The sequence below is a fragment of the Rattus norvegicus genome, chromosome 12 (genome assembly GCF_036323735.1).
Source record: "Rattus norvegicus strain BN/NHsdMcwi chromosome 12, GRCr8, whole genome shotgun sequence".
NCBI lineage: Eukaryota > Metazoa > Chordata > Mammalia > Rodentia > Muridae > Rattus > Rattus norvegicus.
The window spans coordinates 17,711,905-17,736,574 of NC_086030.1; the positions used below are offsets into that span (position 1 = coordinate 17,711,905).

Below are 24,670 nucleotides of genomic sequence, written 5' to 3' on the forward strand. Positions count from 1 at the left end.
GACTGCTCCAAAAGAGAACCCAGGCTCCCCGAAGGCAACGAAAGGGATGCCCAGCCCCAAGTCAGAATTTGTTAGCTGAGATTCCCTAACACAAAGGTCAAGCTGCCTCAAACATGGCGCCAGTTGGGCTGTAGAGATGGGATTTTTGTTGTAAATTATTGTAGACAAAGCTGCTTCCAAGCGTAGCTTTCTGGGAATGTAGTTTCTGCCACCAGCTGGGCCATGTTATGTTCCTGGCTTTTGATTTTCGGTGATTTGGGTAATTAGCTGTTGACAGGATTCCTTTATGCTTCATTTAAAAGAACAGTGTTGGGCCGAGTGGGTAAGAGGGTTTGCTCTGGAAGCAAGAGGACTAGGCATGGTGGTGTGTGTGTGAAACCCCAGCACTCGGGGCACAGACAGGCAGATCCTGAGAACTTGCTGGCCAGTATGGCCAAGATGGTGAGCTTCAGCTCAGTAAGAGACTCTGTCCTGAGGTGATAAAGTGGACAGCAGGAAAAGAAGCCTGGTGTCATGCTTTTGCCTACTCATGTATGGTCACGGGCATCTTTATATGTATGTATTACACACACACACACACACACACACACACACACACACACACACACAGAGACAGAGACAGAGACAGAGACAGACAGACAGACACACACACACACACAGAGAGAGAGAGAGAGAGAGAGAGAGAGAGAGAGAGAGAGAAACCCCCACAAACCTTTAGTTAGCAATGAAAAAGCCTACCCCTCTGAGCCTCTATCACTATCATGCAGCCCACAAAGGCTGGAGTTTCTCAGCAGAGTCCATCACAAGTGTCTCTGACAATACAGAAGGTCAGTGAAGTGTCCCTGACCCTGAGGAACTGGGCGGGCTGGTGGGAGCATTGCCTCCCTCTGCCAAGGTTAACATTTACAGAATTAAGTTTCATTCCAAAGACAGCTGTTGTGGGATAGAAAGAACCCGAAGAGAGACACTGCCACGGACCCTTCACTTAGAGGTACTCAGTTTCCTTCGAACTAATGTAAAATTGAGAGATCACCAAGATGACAAGGACATGTCACCTCACATCTGTTGGGAAACTGGATATCAAGCAAACAAACAGAAAACAACGGGTCCCGCACTGTGCCACCTACTTCCCTTCAGAACCATGGAGGTACAGTGCTCAGGCAACTCATCCCAGCCTTCTTCCTCTCCAGCTGTCTGCAAGTGAGCAGCTACTCTGCTTAGAGACCCTGAATGGGACTTGTCATTGCAGGGAGGGACAAAATTGGAAGGATGAGGCTGCTGGTTGGTTGACTAAGTTCAAGAAAGGGCAGAGAAGGCTTAGGACAGGAAGTTGCCTGCTGGGCCTTCAATTTGGTATGTCCCTCTCAAACCTCATGTTGAAGTTGAATTCCCTGGTGTGATGGCTAGTGTTAATTGGCAAGTGAATAGAATCTAGAATCACCTGTGAGACAGGCCTCTGGGCATGACTTCAGGATTATATAGATTATATTAACTGAGGCGCTAAGACCTGCACACTGTGGGCGGCACCACTCCCTGGTTGGGATCCTTGACTTGTGTAAGTGAGAAAAGGCCGAGAAGCAGCATGGATTGACTGTTCCCCACCACCTTGATTTCTCTGCCATGATGGACTGTACACTTGAACAAACCCTTTCCTCCTGGAACTGCTTTTGTTGGGGTATGAGAGCTATTAGGATGCCAGGGCATGTTGTTGACATGTAGTGCTTTGGGGAGGCATAGGGACCTTTAAGAGGGAAGAGTGGGGCTGGGGGCTTGCCAGGTTCAATCCTCAGCATACAAAGAAACAAGACAAAACAACAATCAAACAAAAAAGGTTTAGTGCCTTTCTCGTAGAAGTTATCGCCATTGTGGAGCTGGTTTCTAAGCACACCTGGCACCTCTCCTTGACTGCCTCATATGTACCTGCCTTCCTTTCTACTCCTCTACTGTGTGTGACATAACCTCCCCTCTTTACACAATACTTTGTGGCTAGGCAGCCTCTGGGCAGAAACTGCCTATTTCACCTACAGACTAAATATTGTCCGAAAGGAACACATTTACAGAATGAGTTGACTGATAATTTCTGCCAAGCCAGAGTGATCAGCTCTTTGAAATTCTGTGTTTCCAAAGTCTGTCAGATGATCCTAGGGCAGAAGGCTGAAAACTTGCTCTCACATGTTGCTGACTGGGGACTGTGCAAGTAGAAAATTGTCTCCATAAGCTGTTCCAGTTCTAGAAGCCATGTTAGGCTTCCTATATTTACAGATATACTGGTCATTCTCAGATTTCTGATGGGGTTGAAGACTGATTATAGTCTCAAAGCCTACTCAGGCTGTTTAACTTTGAGAATATGTATTTGATTAGATAGTTATCAGATAGTATACAATAAATTTTAAGCCTTTCTTAAGCTAAAATAGATAACTTAAATGCTCTGTTTAGGTATATTTTATACTTTTAAATTATAAAATGATAATAGTTGTGCTCACCTTATATTTGAGAGAAAAGTTTTTTTTTTAATTAGACAGGAAGGGTGAAGTATAGGTTGATGTCATTATGCAGGTGAAGGCACGTACAGTAGAGAACGAGGCCTGTCATTGGATGAGAAGGATGGATGGGTGGGAGAAAAGTTTGAGAGAGGGGGCTGGAGGAAGAGGAGTGAGGGGAGAGAACACTGTGGCAGATGTTAAGATTCCTCTCTGCACATATTACAGGTTGTTATAACTATTCTTAAGGGATGGATGTGTACAGGATATTGTGTTATCTAGGTGGGCGATTTATACCCTTGTCAATTTATATCCTTATCAATCAAGTTTACTGTGTGGATGTATTGTGGATTGAGAATTTAACATGTAAATCTGATTGTTGGGTTATGGTTTGTTGAGTCTTTATTTTATCCGGTGACTAGAAACAGAGAGTTAGCAGCAAGCAGAGAGCTGCTGGGAGAGATACTAATCTGAGATGAATAAGCGCTAGTTCCAATGGCCTGTTGGAGCTGGAACTAGCGACCGCCAGGGTATGCTCAGGAACTGGTTCTGAAGCTTTTTCATTTTTACCACAAGTGGTGAACCAACGTGTTAGGCAAGTATCCACTAAAACTTGAAGTTTTTCAGCCCGAGAAAGCTTTATTTTCTAAGTGAAAAAGGGCTGCGCCGTGTTGTCACATGATGGCCCAAGCTTGGGAACCTTAAACAATGGAACAGAGGGGGAGTCTGCTCACAGACTCTAGGTCCCCTGATGTGAAAAGTAGAGTTTTTTCCGAATCACATGGGGATTTCAGCCATGATTCAGAACTAGGTAGAAATAAATAAAAGTCTGTAACACTAGGCAGAGTGAGTACAGACAGACCTTATAGAGTTATTAATAAATCAAGTCTGAGGCTCCAGGTAGAGAGCTTTAACAGATAGACGGTATAAAGATATGATACTCTAATATCTCTTACAGGATACTCACATTCTTTCTAAGGTGGGCTCCACAGGAATTCTGGGTTAAAAATCCTGCTTTGACAAGTTGCCTGCTTCTTAATGACAGGTATTAGCGGAAGTGGGATTACATTTGTTTTTATAGTTAGAAGGAGAGAGTGCAGAGTTTAGCTGAATCACGTGGGGCTCATAACTTAGGGAAATTAGTCACTGACTCCAAGCATAGAGTGGTGATATAGTCTGATGCTCCAGGTAGAGGACTTAACAGATGTATTTTGGGCTAAAATCTTAGTTTGGCAAGTTGCTTACTTATTGGTATTGGTATTAATAAAAAGGTGATCAAACCGTTTTATGAACTACCCCACTAAGGCCACAGGACTCGACGATGCCGGCTAGCGAGGGCTTGTGGTTATTCTGATATTTACAACAGGAAGCTCATGTTCTCTTAATGTGGGCTACTCGGGACTTTGGGTTAATTTCCTGATATTACAGATTAGAAAAGCCTAAACAGGCACATATACACTATTGTTTAGCCTACTTCTTTTTTTTAATTGTTTTAGTTTTCATAATGGGTGTGATTTTGAGTCTTGTTATATTATTTCTCTGGGAGAAGAGTATAAGATACAAGCTTTTCTGGTTACAGATGAAGGGACACCGTATTTTGGGAGAAAGGATTCGTCTTTGTGTTTTTAAAAAAGATGATTAGGTTCTAGAAACCTTCCAGAGTCAGATGGGTTAGATTTGATAAAGGGAGGCCACCCGAAGAAGTAGATCCAAGAGAATAAAACAAACAAACAAAAAAATGAACAAAATTTCATCCTAACCAGTCTATACATCTTGCACAGACTGATGCAATCCATACAGGTATTGTGAGGATGCTAACGTGTTTTGTTTGAGATTTATATATGGCAGAATGTACAGCTTTGGTGAGTCTCACTGTCAGAACTGCTTGACCTCCTGATCCTCAGGATCCAGTCCAAGACAGAAGACAGACATCAGAGACACAACAATAGTTGGTGTGGCCAGCTTCCTCATCCTCCCCATCCCACCATCCCACTATCCTTCCAGATATCTCAACACCCATGTACAGCCTGAAGAAGCCATTGAAGAGTCGTCGCCCCAATTCCCTGGACTTTGGGGGTGGGGCTAAAAGTGGTTATTCTAAGGTTGTTTTTCTGAGGAATTTAGAAATGGTCCTACCCAGGCTTATACCCAGTTCTTTACTGCTATTAAAAAATCTAATCTGAGATGATTAAATATGTGAGTTAAGGGCCAGATAGCAAATTCATGGTTCCAAGTTTATTGTTACAGTGCTTTCAAGGTAATTTATTAAGATAGTTAACAGACAACAGTTCAGATAACTTACATAGTTAGATGGTTTTCAAAAATGTTAGAAATCCACAAAATCTGACAATTAATGTTATTTATCTTTTGTTGAGGCATGTCTGCTCCTAATAGCTCCCCTTTGGTGGATTCAAAGAAGAAATTGAACATCTCTACCTCCAGGTGAGGTGATGTATTATGGATTGAGAATTTAACACGTAAATCTGATGGTTGGGTTACAATTTGTTGAGTCATGATTTTACTGGGTAGCTGGGACCAGAGAGTTCCCAGTTGGTCAGGGTTGGCCAGGGCAGCTAGCAAAGGGAGTGGAGAGACCGCTGGCGCTAGAAGATAGCTAGGCTAACGTGGTGTGGTGCCACACTGGAACCAGCCGCTACTGAGATAAAATAATGTTAGTTCTATATGGCCCTACGGTGCCAGAACTAACGCCAGGGAGCAACCGCCCGGGTCCGAGAGTACCAGGGGCCAATGGTGGAGCGGTGACACACAGGAACTTGCCACACTCTTTTTTATTTTTACCACAGCACCCAGCCTCAGGTATTCTGCTACAGCAACACAAGCTCCCCTCTTCACACATTACCCAGCCTCAGGTATTTTGCTACAATGACACAAATCTACCCTAAGACATTGCTACTCCTGTATCAGTGGGCTGTAGTTTTGGGGTTTTTTTTCTTCCAAAGCATGAACAGCTTTTAAGTGCCCATAACCTAAGCCACAGGGTCTGTTGCCTGGCTTGACTTGATGAAAAGCCCTGTCCTTCTCCTCTGTGTCTGGTCCTCTCATCACTGCTCCAGTCTCAAATAGATTTATTTATGTATTCATTCATTTATTTATCCATCCATCCCTTCTAGAAGGTAAAAGATCTGGTAGAGAAATTAAACTGTAAAACTGATCAGAATGAGCCCGGTCCATCTCACGGGCACCCCACTTTGTAGCCCCCTTACCCCCCAGTAGCAGTTTGGGAGTTAATTCACTCATTCACAAGCTCCACAGCTGTTAACTTGCTGAGGACTAGTAGGATGTAAGTCATGCAGCACATCTGGATCCAACAGTCAACAAGCAGAATCTTTTGAGAAGATGCTCCCCCAAGCCAGTCCTCACAGGACTACCAGGGAGGTTCCTCCTAGAGGCTGGAGAGCCAGAGGCGGGTCTGAAGGGGCCTGACACACACCTGCCTCCCGCTACCCCTTTCCTCCCCACTTTGCTTGCTCCTCTCATGCCTGATCTGGTAACTGTTACTCTGAACGACTGAGAATCTCAAGACTGGATCACTCTGTTCTGTGCCTGGGCTCAGACGACGGCTGGGTTTATCGTTTCCTTTTCTTTTTCCTCATGTGTGATGTGCACAGATGTCTCGCCCCCCTATGCCTATACACACATGCACCGTGGCACAGATATGCGCACACAGATAATATACGCACAAATGCGCAGATGGAATGTGACTCAAATCCAACCTCCAGGAACTAAAGGAAGATGCGGGGATGGATTCAGCAACATTGCGGCCCAAATCCAGGGCACTAGGTGCCCTCGGGGTAGATACCATAGCCCCTGACCAGGCAAGAGAGGGAGGCTGGTGGGGGAATCTGTTGTTAAGATGAAACAATAGGGGCTGGAGAGATGGTTTAGAGGGTAGAAACATTTGCTTCGCATGGGGAATTGAGTTTGGATCTGCAGTGCACACCTAGAAACTCAGGTATACCTCTATCACTGGGAAAGGGGTCTGTAACTGGCCAGCTAGCCTGGGTCAGTCAGCGAGCACCAGATGCTCTGAGGAACCTTGCTTCAAACACCAAGATGGAGAGAGGTGGAAGAAGACACTTGACATTGACCTTGGCCTCCAGATGCACATGCACACCTGCACACAAACACCTGCGGATGAACACCTGCACACCTGCACATGCACACCTGCACATGTACACCTGCACATGCACACCTGCATACAAACACCTGCAGATGAACACCTGCACACCTGCACATGCACACCTGCACACAAACACCTGCGGATGAACACCTGCACACCTGCACATGCACACCTGCACATGCACACCTGCACACAAACACCTGTGGATGAACACCTGCACACCTGCACATGCACACCTGCACATGCACACCTGCACATGCACACCTGCACATCTTCACGCACCCAGACAGACATGTGCACACCCCATACATAAGCAGAAATCCGGTGCCCCCATAATATTGAGCTCAGTGGCATAATTGAAGAGTAAATTGATTATTTTCTAGCTGGGACGTCTCTGCCTGGACCCACGTGTCTGTACTCTGAAGCTCATGACACTCAAGCTCTGCATGTTCCTCACCAGGTGAAGGAGTGGAACACGGGGGCGGCTGAAGCCAAGCTAGTGTCTCCCCAGCTGCTACTGTCACAGAGTGCTAGCACACCATGGAGAACCCAGCCACATCTCTTTGTTGTCCAGCCATGGAAACTAGAGACGTTGCTGAGATGGCCAAGGATGCTGAGCCATTCTCCTGTGCCCACAAAGATCCCAGCTGTATCACGGAGAGGAGAGCCCTCCCACCACACCCAGGCTGTCTTTGCAGATGCTGCATGTGAGCACAGATGGTGCGTTTCCTTGGGATCAGGCTGCACACTCCCGACAGGTGCAGCTGAGAGCTGAACCCAGGCACAGCTAAGCTCAGATTGCCAGAGCTTAAAAGACTTATCAAGGGGAGAGAACCCAGTCAGTGAGGTGCTTGTGTGGCAAACGTGAGGGACTGAGCAACCTCTGGAACCCACATTTTTGTTTGTTTGTTTTGTTTTTGTTTTTTGAGGGTCAGCCACGGTGGCATGCACCTGTAACCCCAGTGCTAGGGAGATAAGACAGGAAGTTCCTTGGGTTCACTAGCCAGCCAGCCGACCATGCCTAGTGGGTGGGCTTTAAGTTCCAGGAAAGACCTTGTCTCAAAAGAACAAGGTGTGTAGGGATTGAGAACAATACCTAAGGTTGTCCTTTGGTGTCTATACACATGAACAGGGTTTCACACATGTGAACATATGCACATGTATATACAAATACACACAGACACACATACACACAAACACACACACACACACACACACACACACACACACACACACGGTATATCAATGATGACACTAAGTCAAACTGACAGGGAGAGCCCTTGACGTGATCTGAGGAGAAGGGCATTCTCCCACACAGGCTAACCACAAGAGAAGCATTAGGCAAACTCTAACTGAGCAGCATTCTTAAAACTGTCAGAGCTCCTCAAAGCTGTCAAGGTCATCACAAACGAGGGACATCTGAGAAACTGTCCTGCCACATAAGCCCAAAGAGGTATGATGACCGAACATCCTGAGGGATTCTGTGAGGGGCTCTAAGACAGAGCAAACAGCAAGAAAACAGGGTATCCGGGCATGAGTCAGTATGTTCTCCTCAGCTCTGAGAAACCACAGCACCAACAGGAGTGTTAGAGATGGAGAAGCTCAGGTGGGATTCATAGGATAGCTCTGCTAAACTGAAATAGCAAGCTTATTAACAGAAAAAATTAAAAAAGATGGATCTGTTGGCTGTCTTAATCAGAGTTTCTATTACTGCACAAACAAGAAGCAAGTTGGGGAGGGAAGGGTTTATTCAGCTTACACTTCCACATTGCTGTTCATCAGCACAGGAAGTCAGAACTGGAACTCAAGCAGGGCAGGAAGCAGGAGCTGGTGCAGAAGCCACAGAGGGATGTTACTCACTGGCTCGCTTCCCTTGGGTTGCTCAGCTTGCTTTCTCATAGAACCCAGGACCATCAGCCTAGGGACGGCACCACCACACCGGGCTGGGTCCTTCCCCTTGATCACTAGTTGAGAAAATGCCTTACAGCTGGGTGTCATGGAAGCATTTCCTCCAATGAAGCTCCTTTCTCTGAGATAACTGTACCTTGTGTCAAGTTGACACATAAAACCAGCCAGTACATTGGCAAACTGTTGGTTCAAGTGAAGGAAGGAAAGGCCGGTTAACAAAGTTCTGAGTAGGGTCTGCACTTAGAGAGTCTGGGTATTTTGTAAGAGACGTTCTATCAAGGGGTAAGGAGAGGAGATGCTTGGTGCTTAAAGAGTTTCCCTTGCAAGTAGGAATACCTGAATTCAATTCCCTGAACTCACACAACAAGGCAATATGGTGGAGACAGGAGGAGTCCTGAGACTTTCTAGCCAGCTAGCCTAGCCTACTTTGTGAACTCCAGGCCAAAGAGAGACTGTGTAAAACAGAATAGTGGACAGTGCCTGAGGAAGGACACCCAAGGTTGTCCTCCGGCCTCTACATACATCATGTACACACGAGTACACAGGAATCTCTTCACACAGGCACCTATGCACACATATACCGAAAAAGAAGAGGGGCAGACATGAGTATGTTTGTGTGCACGCATGCAAGGGCTTGAGTCCACGTGCATTTGCATACCAGCTGGAGCAGAAGGCGCCTGAGAGTGCCAGCTAAAGTAAGCATGCTTGTTCTCCATGCTGTAGCCCTGGAGAATGGGATGCATTTCAGGTGTGGAGCATGCTGTGCACAGCATTTGAGGACCTGTTGCCTCTGGGGTAGAGCAGGAGCATAGGATGTACCTATGCCTGTACCTACCACCAACAGTGGCCATCAAATGTCCCTCTTGGCTAGAGGTTAGTATTGATTGTCAACCTGATATAGAGGCAGCTGGGAAACAAGCTTCCGGGTGTGTCATTGGGGGAGTCTCTAGATTAGGCTAGCTGATGTGGAAAGACCCACTCTGAATGTGGGTGGCATTCTTTTATGGGCTGGATCCTGGACTGTATCTGAGTAAAGGAAGCCAGCTGAGTGGATGTAGCAAGCACTCTCCAGTGTGAATGTGATACAGTAAGATCCTGCCTTGCTTTCCTTGAAATGATGAACTCTAAGCCAAGTTAACACTGTCCTCCACTCAGGTGCTTTCGGTCAGAGGGTTCTGTCAGAGCAACAAGAATGAGACCAGGACAAAGTCCTAGCAGAGACCCTTTGAATGCTCTGTGTGTGTGTGTGTGTGTGTGTGTGTGTGTGTGTGCGCGCGCGCACGCATGTGCGTGCGCATGCATATACTTGTGAATGCATGTGCATGTTTGTGCAACGTGTGCATTCGTATATATGTGTGCATGTGCATGTTCATGTGCATGTGTGCCTGTGTGCATGCGTGGGCGTTGACATGAGCTCCAAAATTTTACAAGTCATGTAAAACCTGGATCTACCCTAGAGAACCATTTCTCCATCCCCCATTCTTTATTTTCTCCATCATTAAAAGTACAGAAAATGCATAGCCGTGAGGACCAGATTGGGTCCTTGTCACTTGTGTAATAAGCCAGGTGAGGCAGTGAACACTTGCAATCTGATCAGGAAGTATAGGCTTGATAGTGTTTTATAGGAGATGGAGGGAGGGAGAGGGGAGGGAGGGAGAGGGGGGGGCGGGATACACAGGGTGAGATACCTTAGGTTGACCTCTGGCCTCCATGTGTAACATGCATACAAAAAAGTAATTATGATCTGCAGGTCATGATGTTCAGAGCCTCCCATAAGGCAAGTGCAGGCCAATGGAGGATATGTGGCTCACGTATCTTCTCCATAAGGGCAGAGAATTGCCTGGAGATGAGCCCTGGTACCCACATCCTAGTCCATTTCTGGGCCCCCACAATGGCCATCAATACCTGTGACAGGTAGGTGCCTTCTCTTGGGCTGCATTTTTAAAAGGGGGAGCAAACTCTATTAGTTTAAGGTTCAGTATGCAAAACCCCACAGGAAAATGAGCCGCGCTGGAAGCACTCCCTAACAGCTCCAGAGGCTATCAGCAGGACCCCGTGCGATAAGTTTCAAAGACAGCACCAGAGCGCTCTGAAGCGTGGAGAACAAAGCCTCTGCCATTGAGGCAAGCAAAACAGCACAAAACCCATCAGCTTTTAAGGACATAACAGCAAGCGTGGAGGAAGATGTTTAACATATTGTGTGATGACAGTCAGCAGCGGCTTGCAGAGCGGAGCAAATGAGCTCACGCGGTGCGGCACGGGAGGCAGCCGGGCCTGCACATGGAAGGACACCTGTGGCATTGGGGAAAAGACAAAACCACACTTCCAGGTTCTCTCTGCATTAGGAGAGTCCTGGCCTTCGGTGATGCTGGCAAGGGGGCTCAGAGAAGTATGCAGCCTCCGAGAGTGACACCGAGCCCCACTTCAGAAAGCTGAGGGGTGCTGGGAAATGGCTCCGTGAGTGAGGTGCTCGCTGTGCAAGTATGAGGACCTGCGCTCAGAGTCTCGGCAACCTTATAAACACTGGGCACAGTGACCTATGTCTGTAACCTCATCCCTGGGGGCTGGTGGGGGGTGTAGAGACAGGTGGGATCCAGGGCTCGCTGCCTGTCCAGTCTAGCTGAAATGGTGGCCTCCAATTTCAATGAGAGACCCTGTTTCAAAACTCAAGATGGAGAAGGACAGAGGGAGACACCCACCGTCAACCTCTATCCTCTATACCCACATGCATGGGTGAGTGTACCCTCCCCTTACACACATGTGCACAGATACCCATATATGCACACACAAAGGAAGCACAGGCGGGCTGGGGATGTACAGTTGGTAGAGTGATTGCTTGGAAAAACATGGAGTCTGGGCTCCCAACTCTTCCACTGCATAAACTTTGGACCAGTGGGGTAGGCCTGCCAACCCAACATTCTGAAGGTAGAGGCAGGAGGATCAGAAGTTCAAGGGCATGCTCAGCTACATGGCGAGTGTGAGGTATAAAAGAGAGATAAAGACAGACTGACAGACTGACAGCCAGATAACACAAAACTAATAGATAGGCATGGTGCAAAACAACAGACCACTGCATTCTTGAGAATATTCTACAGTTTCTATCATTCCCAGGGCAGCCTCTCACCTACTGCTGCCCATCATGGCCATTGGTACTTTGCCCAGATCCACACTCCTCAGAAGTCCGCTGTTTCCCAAGGATCAGGCTGTTCCTGGTTCCCCCATCTGGGGATGTCTATCAGCAACTGAGGGGTGGGCAACCGTCCATGCCACCTTCTGCAATTCCAGCCTGGAGCCTCATACTCTGTTCTCTGCTCCTGCCAAGTTCTGCTGCCTAAAAGCTTGTTCAACAGCTCTGTGTGGGATGATGTGCCTGACAGCCTGTGGTCCCTTGGTATTCCTCATAGGTCTCTCTTTTCAGTGTGAGAGGGTTTCACTAGACTGCCAGCAACAGTTGGTTGTGGTGGAGGCAGATAAGCAAGTCTCTCTTTGTATGTCTAGTAACATCTTTCTAGCTGCAATCAGCATGTATTACCCTGGACTTAAAATATATATTACTACGTGGAAAATGCCTTTCAGAAAAAGAGTCTATTTAATCCTTGCCACTGGCTTCTCTTGGGCTGGGAAAACTTCTGCTCTTGCAAATACACATGCTGGGCATGTCAGGGACTCCGCAATACTTCTGCATCCAGGTTTCTGTACTCTGGAGCTCCTATGAGGGTGGTACACATACCCAGGTTCTGCAAATCTCCACTTGTGGCTCACTTCCAAGAGGGCTTTTCTGGACTCTCCTGTGGAGTGACAGTCCCTCCTTTGAGGGTCCAGACTCTCAAAAACATTCCCCTGGCTAACTGTTCATTCATACGCTATCTTAGGCCAAGTCCTGTGACCCTGGGTTTGTGATTTAGTTTCCTGAGTGTCCTTCCGATGAGCTTAGGCTCTGCCCGGGTGATACTAGCAAAGGCTGGAAGAGGATACATCACTTGGAGTCCACCTGAAGATGCTCTTCGAGGCTCCACACTGGAAGGCTGGGGGCTGGGCTGGGGTGGGGGGATTAAGGTTGAAGAGATAGATGGTTCTGGTTTCTCACATGGCTGCCCTTACATAACCCTGACAGGTGCTTAGAAATAAGAAAAACTTCCATATAAATTTTAAAATCTAAAGAGATAGACAGAGGGAAAGAGGGACGGACGGATGGATGGAGGGAGGGAGGGAGAGAGAGAGAGAGACAGAGACAGAGACAGAGACAGAGACAGAGAGAGAAGTTTTACTGTGAAATACCAACGTTTCCAACCCGCATTCTATTCTGTGAGGTTGAGAATTTGAAGGGGAAAGGGACAGGGGGACATGGATATTCTAGGAGGTTGAAATGGTTCAAAGCGTAGACTTCAGGTACAGATAGATGAATTTGTTAGAGCTCACTTAGATCTCTGTGTTTTGCTCTATGCAAATTATGACTCCATATATAACAAAAAGAAATTGGTATTACACAAAGCACCGAAATCCTAGAAGATATTCTACGGGGATGAGGGGGACAAAACAACAGGAGACTCTACCAGCTCATTACCATTTAAAAGTAGTCTGATAGCCCAGCAAGATAGGAAAAACAAAGAGGAGACAATGGATTCTATTATTGGAGAAATACGCTTGTTTACTTTGAAAACTAAGAGGATCAACAGAAAAATCATTAGAATAACAAGAGAATCGGAAGTAGGGAAGGAAAAGTGAGTGCCAGGATGACAATAGCCCTCCCGTGTCCCAACGAGGGCAAGTCGCAAGTCGGAAGGTGACTGAGGGGAAGTCCAAGACTGTGACGCAGCAGGGAGCTGACCTTGGCTCAACCTTTCCAATGCTCCACACTTTAATACAGTCCTTCAGGTTGTGGTGACCCCTAACCATAAAATTATTTTTGTTGCTTCCTAAGTGTAAGTGTGCTACTGTTATGGACTGCAATGTAAACATCTGATATGCAGGATATCTAATGTGCAACCCCTGTGAAAAGACAAGTCAACCCACAGGTTGAGAAGCTCTGCCCTAGGGACAACAATCTTCCCAGAAAGAGCAGAATGCGCCCGCTGACTGACCTGAAGAACCCTTCAGGAAAGCGATCCAGACAGTGAACGTGTATGTGCAGGACCCTCTGGATGGGCAGTTGGAACAACCAAGTCAGTCCTCATAGAACTCAGCACAGCATTAACTCCTTCCTTAAAAACTCAATGAGAACCAGGCAACACTCATCTGTAATCCGAACACTTGGGAAATAGAGACTGGAAGATCACGGCAAGTCTGAGGCCTCTGTTGATTACATTATGAGGGCCGGTCAAGGGAAAGTGTTCCTTGGTAGAATTGTTTTTTCTTTCTTTCTTTCTTTCTTTCTTTCTTTCTTTCTTTCTTTCCTTTCTCTCTCTTTCTTTCTTTCTTTCTTTCCTTCCTTCCTTCCTTCCTTTCCTCCTCGTCCTCGTCCTCCTCTTCCTCCTCCTCCTTCTTCTTCTTTCTCTTCTTCCTCTTCCTCCTCCTCCTTCTTCTTTCTCTTCTTCCTCTTCCTCCTCCTCCTCCTCCTCTTTTTCTTTTTTTAAAGTTTACAAAATAGTTCTATTTTCTCATGATGAGAAATAGTAAAATCTGGGACCACGAAGGGAGTCATTGTATTTAAAACACATTAAACTGTTACAAGAAAAACAAACAAACACCCCCCCCCCCAAAGACACCTGAAGATGACTGACTAGGTCCAAATACATCCTAGACTTTTTTTTTTCTTTCGAGGCAGTATCTTGCTGTATAGCTCTAGCTGCCTGGAACTTGGTATGTAGACCAGGCTGGTCTCCAACTCAAAGAGATTGTCTTGCCTCTGTCTCCTTTTTTATAGTGCTGAAATCAAGGATATGTGTCACCATGTCAGGTCTGCACTATAAATAAGTGGATTGTTCAACAAACCATGCTGGTAGAATGAAAACTAGAAATAGTTATATAGTATGCCTGTATTCCAGCTGAATTAAAAAAGTTACATATGTGGAAAATTAACTGCTTAAAATAAAGGTGCAGGGGCTGGGGATTTAGCTCAGTGGTAGAGCGCTTACCTAGGAAGCGCAAGGCCCTGGGTTCGGTCCCCAGCTCCGAAAAAATGAACCAAAAAAAAAATAAATAAAGGTGCAAATCTATGATGTTTATTTCATACTGATAATACTAAAGCAATTGAAAAAACGAAAGAGAAACAGCAGCAGATTAAACTCCATAAGATTCAAACACTTCTTTGTCAAAAATAACCCACAGTGCTGGGTTGGATGTAGTTCAGTTGTTAGGGACCATGCACTGAGCCCTGGATTCAATCCCTGTTACTTCATAAACTAGGCATACTGGCACATGTCTGCAGTCTCAGCATGTGGGAGGTGGAGGCAGGAGGATTAAAATTCCAAATTCATCCTTGGCTACACAGTAAATTTGAGAGCAGGCTAGGATACGTGAAACTCTGACTACAGTATGAATAAATAAAATCTACAAAATTTAAGTGAAAAAAGAAAATTGGAAAAAACCAAGCAAACCAAACCGAAAAGAAAAAGAAGGAAAAGAAGAAAAGGACTTGTCACAAATGACAGAAGAGGGAAACGCCAAATCCTGGTTAGAAAAATGGAGGAAGAATACTGACAGATCACAGCAGGAAAAGTATTTTTTAAAATGCACATGTGCACAGCTACCAAAAGACATGGTTACACTGAAGTTGTTTCCTGCCTTTGGGTTACCCTAAGGACCGTCATTGCCATAGGGTGGTTCAGCACCACGGACAGCACGCTGAGGAGCTGCGGACTGTTTTTACTATGCCAGAGACGGCCCGTGGCTGCGCCGCCTAGAGGACAAAATGGGAATAGCACAACCTAGGCCGCCTTTGTGGAAAGACAGTGAAGGGAGACAGAAAGTGCCGTAACACTTTCTGGGCACAGCTGACAGGACTTGATAAGTAGAAGTGGATCACAGAATGTCATGAATGATGTTGGGGGAGATGTAATTCTCAAACATGCTCTCAGGGAAGCACAAACAATGCTTGCCCCTGAAGCACAAAAAAAAAAAAAAAAAAAAAAAAAAAAAAGCCCCAACAAAAAAAAAACCCAGTAAGTGGCTGGAGACAAATATGAAGAGGCAGGCAGTGGCCGGATGATGAATGGTGCTGTCTCCCATGCTAATCAGCCTAGAATCTATTCCTCAAGCGATGAGTTCTACAGAGGACTGACTTAGAAGACAGGCCAGCAGCTGGAAATAATGTAACCTTGGGGTTACATTGTAATAATGTAGCCTATGTTATGAAGCAGGCTCCCAGCCTTGCTGTGCAGCGCTCTGGGAGCCTTTACCGCCCCTTTAAAGGGGTTTCCAGAGGAGGAATTCCCTTGGCTGGGCACAGAGCATAGTTTAGCGCCAATAATAGCATCTCTTATAGGCGGAAATGGACCCTTGATCTTAGTCAAGCCAAACTCCCCTTACACATAGTTCTGAAGCTGCTCCTAGTAACTCAATGAGGAATGGCCTTGAGGGAGGTACACAGGGCAATGGGACGGAGCGGCAGCCATTCTCCATCAACAGTTGTGGAGTGGGAGAAGGGAAATAGATTGTGGGGGAGGGGAATGTGGCAGGAACCCTGAATAGTGTCACATGTCTAGCTAAGAAGAGGCAGTGCTCTGGGGCAAAGGTGACAAGTATACAGTAGACAGGAAGACTTGTTTGAGCATGGAGGCCGTCTATGCGTAGCCTCCTGGGAGACACATGGACTCAGATTGGGGCTTGGGGAGGTTTCAGTTAGAGACACATTGGAGAGTCACGGTGGGGAAGAATAGCAGAGACACACAGGGTCATTGGGCAAGTGGCTGGATGAGAAAGCTGTGTTCTTGAGGCTTCAGGGACACCAACACACAAGGGACAGGAGAGAAAAAGTGAGTCTGCCAGTGCAAGTAAAGACATAGCAACCTAAGAGGTGAAGCAGGGGAGGGGTGGATGGCTCAGCTTGTAATGGGCTCGTTAAGCAAGCAGGAGGACCTGAGTTCAATTCCCAGGCCCCCATAACGAGCCAGGTGTGGTGGCCTGTATGTGTCATCCCAGTGCTGGGGAAATGAAGACAGATGGACCAGTGGGTGCCCTGGCAAGCCATCGTAGCCTGCTGGGTGACTTCCGCGACAGTGAGAACCCTGTGTTCAAAAAACAAAGTGGGGTGGCACCTGAGGAATGACATCTGAGTTGTCCTCTGATCTCCACACACATGGGCATGGACATCTGCAGGCATACGCTTGCCCCAACACATACATATGAGTGAAGAAAGAGGCAGAGGTGGGGACACAGGCCAGATGGTTCAGGATGTCTCCAGAATGGAAGGAACAATCAAGAAGGAGACGAGGATGGCAAGGTATGGCAGGGGCGAGGCGGGGGTGAGACAGGGGTGTGGCAAGGTATGGCAGGGGCATGATGTGGGAGTGGCAGGGTGTGACCCCAGTGGAGAACACGGAAGGAGGGTCGGGAATTTGAGATGACTAGCAGAGCACTCTCCTTTAGGCAGAAGGGGCCTGGACTGAGGGAGACCTAGAGGCCGAGGAGAGGGACGGAAAGATTGCAGCCACGTGATGGAGGATGTAGGCAAGACTGACCCCAGGCATGGGATAAAACAGTAGTGACATTTTCTGGTCTGTTTTTTTTTTTTCTTTCTCTTTTGGGACAGGGTATCACTATGTGTCCTCAGACCTCACAATCTCACACCTTACCCCTCTTAGTGTGGGAGTTACCAGTGTGTACTCCCACACCTGGTTATCAGCACCTATAAATTCAGAATTAAAGTACAAAGTTTATATTATAACTAAGTTTCAAACTTTAGAAATACAAAAATCACAGTTATGAACACTCACACCTACTGAAAGCAAAACCTAAGAACTACGTATCATAAGGTATTTATGGTTTTTTAATATAAATATGGCATGGATACCTTACCAGGAGATGGGAGGTAGTAGTTACTAAGCTAAAAAAGTATCATGAGAAGATGACTTGGTTTTTCTTTCTAACTGGCAAAAGGCTATTACAACTCTTGTTCATCAGGAGATGTCTTGGCCCAGCCCACGGAAAACAGGGAGGGTCTCAGTTTAGGAACTAGAATTACATCTCCTAAATATCAGGGTTTCTATGGAAACTTGTGGTGTTACATTGAGAATGTGCATTTTTAAAATTGCCAAATGTTCACTTAAGTTCAGTGACAAATTCATAAAAAAGGAGCATCACAGCTCTTTTACAAACACAGAATGATCCTTGAGCACGTGCGTCCTGTGTGCATGTGTGCGATATGCACATATGTACAGGGGCAGGCCAGAGAGGTCAATATCTGGGCCTTTTTTGGTTGCACCCCACATTACTTTTGAGTCAGGGTCTCTCCCTGAACCTGATTGGTCTCCGTAGCTCTGTATCACAGTTTTAATTAGTTCATTGATTCCAATAAGATGTTCCAACTGTGTCAAGAGAGAAACAAACCACACGTACACACATCAATAATGCTAAAATGAATTGGCAAACAGATGTGAAACTGATCAATATCTACAGAACCTTACCTTCTACAGCATAAAATCTATTTGCATCCATATGCATTTGCATTTACAGACCAGACCTGAATTGCAGCAACTTTTCTAGAATTTATAGAGTTGTAAGACGGCCCAAGGAAAAGCCTCTGTGAAATCAAGCCTGAAGAGGTGGCTGGTGGGAGCCGAATTCCTTTGCATCTCTGGTCCACATCAGAGCTTTTCAAGTTCTTTTCCCAATGGCTCTCCTTAACAGCCCTGACCCCATAGACATACTGTTCTTGGCCACAGTCAGTACATATTTGAGAGAGAGAGAGAGAGAGAGAGAGAGAGAGAGAGAGAGAGAGAGAGAGAGAGAGAGAAGCTTTTCATTTCACAACCAAATTCTCATGCTATCCTATCCGAAGGTCTGGGGTGTTCAGCGTCATAGAGAAGCCCTCTCTGCTTGTATCCCCAGAACTGCCTACCTCAGCTCACCCAGTGGGTACCCTGAATCAGCCTTATAACAGTGCCAGCCCTGTCTATGCCTCTAGCTCACTGAGAGGCACCTGTGACAAGAGAACCATCAAATTTCATGGCAAGAGGAACCTGATACGACTACAGAGCCAGACATTCTCCACGCACTTTTGACTCTAGTTAAGTGCATGGAACCACGCTCTCCCATGGTGGTCTATAAACCTCAGAGAAAGCCTTTCTTGAGTGGTAGGAGGTGTGGTGAAATCAAGCAGTAAGGAGGCCCCTGCCTCAGCCACTGAGCTGCACCTGCCTGGTTCCCGTAGGATCCAGAGCATTCAGGAGAACAGCAGCCCTGTCAGCCTACTAGGCTGCTGGAGTTGGCAGCAGCCACTCTCCCAAGTAGCTGGCATGTTGGGTGGGTAGCTGGGCTTTTTTAGCACTGTCCACTTCTCAGCGTTGAGTGTGGGCCAAATACAATCTCCATTTCAGTGTGCCTGCTGCTAAGCGCTTCTCTCTGGCTGTAATTAGCCCGCGTGTTCAGCTGCTTCTTAACGGCCCTCATTCCCAATAAAAATAAAAAGCTCATCACAGGTCCGGACGACTAAGGCGAGCCTGCGATAAGAAGGCATACGACCAACCGACTGGTAACGACACATGCTGCTTCCATCGAGGCCACAGATTTATCTTACGGGTTTGAAGTCAGGGACACACTGCAGCAACTGTCCTGCCCTCTCAATGCTCGGCAGGAGGAAGAGGGGCAGCCTGAAGCTGGGTCCCGATGAGAGGGTCAACTGATCAGTGAGGGACCAGTCAGTGCCAGCCTTTGGGACGTTCTTAGCAAACCGAAGTATCTGAAAAGCACCTGCCAAATTGTCTAGTGTGTGCTCTTGGTGACCATTGGTCAAGCGTAATGACAGGTAGGGTTTGGCAGGGTGGCTGAAACAGAAAGTAGTGACAGACCATTATATATGTATATATATACACGTATGTATATATATGTGTGTGTGTGTTTGTGTGTGTGTGTGTGTGTTTGTGTGTGTGTGTTTTTGTGTGTGTGTGTGTGTGTGTGTGTGTTTGTGTGTGTGTGTGTGTGACCTGTGTATGTGGAGGCCAAAGGTCAATCTCAGGCATCATTTCTCAGTTGTTCACACTGGTTTTCCAGACAAGGTATCTCACTGGGTCCTGGACTCACTGATTTGGTTCCACCAGCTGATCAGTGAGCACCAGGGATCCACCACGCTCATTCCTCCAGCCCCAGGATTACCAAACTATGCCATCACTCTCAGATTGCTATTGTAAGTTCTGGAGGGTCAAACTCAGGTCTTTGGGGTTGAACATCAGGTTCTTTACTGTGTGAGCACTGATGTGTCTGACCACGTCCTTGTCTGAAGTTGAGGCTGGTCACCTTATGTCTGTGTTCCAGCACACCTCAAGACTGCCGGGTGAAGAGCAGATGTAAGTCAACATGGACGGATGGATGGTTACATGAAAAGCTTGCTTCTGAGTTAGGCAGTATGCCTGACTGGAAAAATAAGTCTTGTTGTCAGTTGGGAAATGGCTTGTGTGGTATCTTGAATCAGTGCCTGTTTTGGTGTCAAGAAGGGAAGGTAAAACAGTTCCATGATGGAAGACTGCTCAGAATGTCATGGAAGTCTCAGGAAGTTCCTGAAACTTACCAGATGCACATGGCTTCTACTTCCTCAAAGTTACTAAGCACTAACAATGGCTTAGGGGAGGCAACTCTCTGAGCCCTTGAGCTGCCTGGAAGTTGTGCAGAGAGCTCTAGGGTTCCAGCTTTCTTGAATCATCACCTGTTAGTCATGTCAGGTGGGTTTTGATGATGCAGATGCCTTTGACTGGTCCCTGCTCCAATCCCTGAGGGTGACCCCTAAACACTCACTGTATCTTGGTAGTATTGTTACTGTGCTCTGTTGCTGGTTCCCTATTTGATGGGTGGATGTTTGTTTCTATCTCCCCAGGGAATAGTCATGCAGCAGTCTGTCCTGGTGGCTCTGCCAGATTCATATTATCTTATTCACAGAGTAGCTACTAAACTCCAGGGACAGGGACAACAAAATCGAGCAGAACACGGCTCTTTGTCTCCAGGAGATGGATGCCTGCCGGAAGCTGTCCTTATGGTAGATATCTGTCATCTTTGGATGACAAGAGCTCTGCTCCTGTCACACTCTCTCCACACACATTATCGTCAAAGGCCACACAGCCATGACATCCTCAGGAAAACCTTGTCTTTCGAAAGGTTATTTTAATAAATAACGCTGTCTCTTCCCTCTCTGACTCGGGGTTAAATGGAAACACTGTTATCATGCAGCCCAGTCCCAGTATTGCCCTCTCTGTGGAAGGAAGGAAGGCCAGAGGTCAAGGAAGGAGAAAGGCTGGACTCCAGCACTTCCTGTGAGCTATGTCCAAGCATAATCTTGGGACTGAGGCATGGATTTAGGATCTAGAAAGTGGATATAAAATACAGCTCTATGAAAGAGCACATGCTTAGAATCCTGTAGTGAATGAGGCATAGTTCAGAGGAAGAGCGGCTACCTAGAATACCCCAGTGAGGGACTGGGGTGTGTCTCATCAGGAGCATGCTGGCCTATAACCCACCAGTGGAAGGCTGAGGGTATGGTCAGTGGTAGAATTCTTACCTAGAACCCATCCCTGATTTTAAAAAAAGTTAAGAAAGACTCTAGCTTAGTTCAAAAGTTACATTGTGCTGTGTGGAGCCCCTTAGAAGGGGACAGTGGCTGAGGGACAACACTACCCCTGCAAACATTCTGAGTAGAGGATAAAACATGGAGACAGTACATGGCCCTTTAGGCAGGGGGTGAGGGGCAACGTGGAACCCTTGTAAATGGCGCATGTCCAGCAGAGTGAGAAAGAGGAAGCTTGCAGCAAACTGAGGTTACCCAGGATTGGAGACTTGGGGCTTCATCCTGGATGCTGTGGGAGCCCAGAGGGGCTCAAAGGGAGAGACCGGGCCCATTTCTACTTGGAGGGAATCAGCACTGATGTTTGTAAAGAGAATGGGTAAGAAAGGAAAAATGGAAGCAGGGCCTTGGGAGGCAGCTGGGGCAGTTGAGGTGTCCTTACCGGGCTCCTGAGAGGGCCTGGACAAGCATGTCAGAGAAACCTCAGTTTGAAGGCCAGAACTGCTCCTGCTCAAGTGGTTGGGGTGGAGGGCATGGGGACTGTTTTAAGGCTATGGCCTGAGTGACACCGAAACTGGGCTCCAGAAGAAGGAAATGCTGAGTGGGAAAAGAAGGCCGAGGGTAGGGCTAAAATGATGGCAAGATGCTAATAAGAGCAACTATGTCTGTTGCAACAACCAGGGAGGGATGGGAGGCCTCTGGGCTGTGCTCTGAGGCAGGACAGAAAGACGGAAAAGGGGAGGACACAGAGGAAAGGACCCGCTCACACTGGAGTCTGGATTAAGCTATTGCCAGCAGAGTGTCAAGAATTCCAACTCAGGCAACAGTGTCTGCTGTGAAGGTGGCCAACACAGAGACAACACTTTTCCACAAAGGCATCTCCAAGAAGAATGTTAACCTAGCCATGAAGCAGGCTTGGGGCCTGAATATGTGGGCCTTGGCTGGGGCCTCATTCCTCTCTGGGAATCTTAAACAAGACCCTTAATGTTTACAGTGAACTTTTACCCCATTGTCCGGCATCCCTCCCAGCTAGCGTTTCACTCCGTCAATTTCAGCCCTGTCAGGTGCCCCCCAGTTCCCTACTCCTTGGCCCTTATGACTTCATTTAGGGCCCCTGGTGACACTTTGAGGGTAAGACCATCAGTAACACCAAGATGGTTTTTGCAAGAGTGTTACGGAGGGTAGGAGGGACAGAAGTCCATACCCATCTGTCTTCCCAAGCACCTCACTTTCTCCTAATCCCCCTGCTTAAAATTTATATTAAAATTGTCTTTTAATAAATGCAGACTCCGCTTCTCACTGGCGCACCCTGAATCTTTTCTGTGGTGAAGTCAGGAATCCAGCTTTATTTGAGTTGAGGTCCCTAAAAGATTAAATGGGACTTCTAGCTGTACCTCTGCCCCTGTCACTGCTGACACCCAATCCCTGGTGTGTCACCAGGGAAGAGATTCACCGGCATGTATGACATAGGGGGTGAGGGAGGAACAAGCAGGCAAAGGCATGAAGGTAGTGGAGTAGGGGAGGAAGAACAGACAGCCTGGCTGGAGGGGAGCCAGGGTTGCTTGTGTTGGAAGCAGGAAGGAAGCCACAGGAGCTATGGTCTAATGAGTACCATGTCTATATCAGTGCAAAGTGATGGAGACCTTCATACTCTACATTGTTAAAAACACACCAGGCTCCATGGCATAGGGAGGAATCCACATTCATGTGTTAGCAGTTAGCCTAGACTAACACACTGTTGGCTTGTTCTGAGTTAACCCCTCTCAGCCCAGGTGCCCTGGAGGAGTACAAGGTTGACAAGAGCAGGCGGTAACTGGATTTAGGCACTGTGTGTGTGCCTGACATGCCGACAGAAGGAAGAGGACCAAGGCCGGAAGCAGGTGCACAGACACTTCAAGTCTCAGGAACCTGCTGACCTCCCGAGGGGATGGACAGCTCTGAGATGATTGACTGCCTGTGCCCCCTCCCCCATAGGACCCATCACTGGCAACGAGATGTAGGTGGACACTTAGGATGTTGACCCACTGAACTCTCGGAGGGCTTGCTCTCTGAACAAAGTGCAGATCTAAAGGTTCAGTTCCTGTCTCTGTTCATGGGCTTCCACAAAGGACAGGCAGGAAGTTACAAAACCCTCCCAAGTTGCAAAGGCTTGCTATTGCCCACTCTGAAGTCAGCTCCAGTAGGTACCATTTCTCCTTTTCCAATATGCCCCAGGGATAACACTGTCTGCTAGAACCTCTGAGGTAGTCTCATGGACTTAGCTATTCCTCTTAGGCCTGGTCTCAAGTCCAGGCCCTCTCAAGAGCCCACTGAGGATGCTGCCTCTCCCTCAACCACATGGCTCTTTCTCCCCTAACACACCAGCTTGTTTTTGCTTTGCTACCTGTGAAGAATGGTCAAGTGTCTGTCAGCTGTGGGTTGGTGGGAAGGATGGGACATTACAAACACATGAAATCTGATGTCTGGGCTTAGGGAGATGGCCCTGTTAGAAAGAGCACTTGCTGTGTAAGCATAGGACCTGAGTTCAGTTCTCTAGCATGCATGTAACCCCTGTGCCATGGCAGGCAGAGACAGGAGGATCAATGGATCTTGCTGGTCACCAGCTGAGCTCCAGGTTCAGTGAGAGACCCTGTCTGGAGGTTGGGGGGTAAGGCTAGGAGTGATGGAGCAGGATCTCCAATATCCTCCTCTGCCCTCCAAGATTGCATAAGCCTACCCCATGCCACATCACAGACACACACACACACACACACACACACACACACACACATGCACACACACAAAGACACACATATCTGGTTTATGTTTGGGCCAACAGTTTGTTTTGCTACTTACTGTTTTCAGATACTTGCACAATGTAGTAAAGGACTGGGCTGTTTCCATCAAAGGGACGAACCCAGGATAGTGTCACCGAGTGGCTGCGTGCTGAACTCAAGCTGGCCAGTAGGTTTTGAGGTGGGTGGGGCAGTTCACTAAAGGCAAGGAAGGAAAAAGAACAAGAAAACAGTCAAGTCAGTCTGATGGGTGATCTCCTTGCTGGAGAGAGCTGGTGTGTGCTGCTGTGGAATGAGAATGAGCTGCTCTCTCTCTCTCTGTGGTCTCCAAGAAGAAACAAAGACCAGATCCACCTCCGGTGGTGTAATTCGGATGTAATTTGATGTGATCCCTGCAGTTCCACAATCACAACACAGGTAATTTCACAGGGGCCCTGTGAGTACTAGCTTTTATTACATTCCATTTTGTCTTGTTGTTTTGTGTATGTGCATGCATGTGTGTGTGTGTGTGTAAGCTAGAGATTGAGTCAGATATTATAATAATTAGTTTTAACTGTTAACTTGATATAACCTATAATCACCTGGAAGAAAGTCTCAACAAGGGATTGTCTAGACCAGGGTAGTTTATGGGCATGTCTATAGGGGAATGTCTTGATTGTCTCAATTGATGTGAGCAGACTCAGCCCACTATGGGTGGCACCATTCCCTGGGCTTTAAACTT

At 47.0% G+C, this 24,670-nt stretch overlaps 1 protein-coding gene across 4 annotated transcripts in view; it reads right to left on the minus strand.

Annotated features, from left to right (window-relative positions):
• Positions 1-24,670, minus strand: part of Sdk1 (sidekick cell adhesion molecule 1) — a 986,485-nt gene that overhangs the window by 220,475 nt on the left and 741,340 nt on the right. For all 4 annotated transcript variants that reach the window (XM_063271861.1, XM_039089863.2, XM_039089864.2 and 1 more), the window contains one exon: positions 24,011-24,147. In XM_063271861.1, the coding sequence (XP_063127931.1) occupies positions 24,011-24,147 (137 nt within the window). The remainder of the gene's footprint in view (positions 1-24,010; positions 24,148-24,670) is intronic.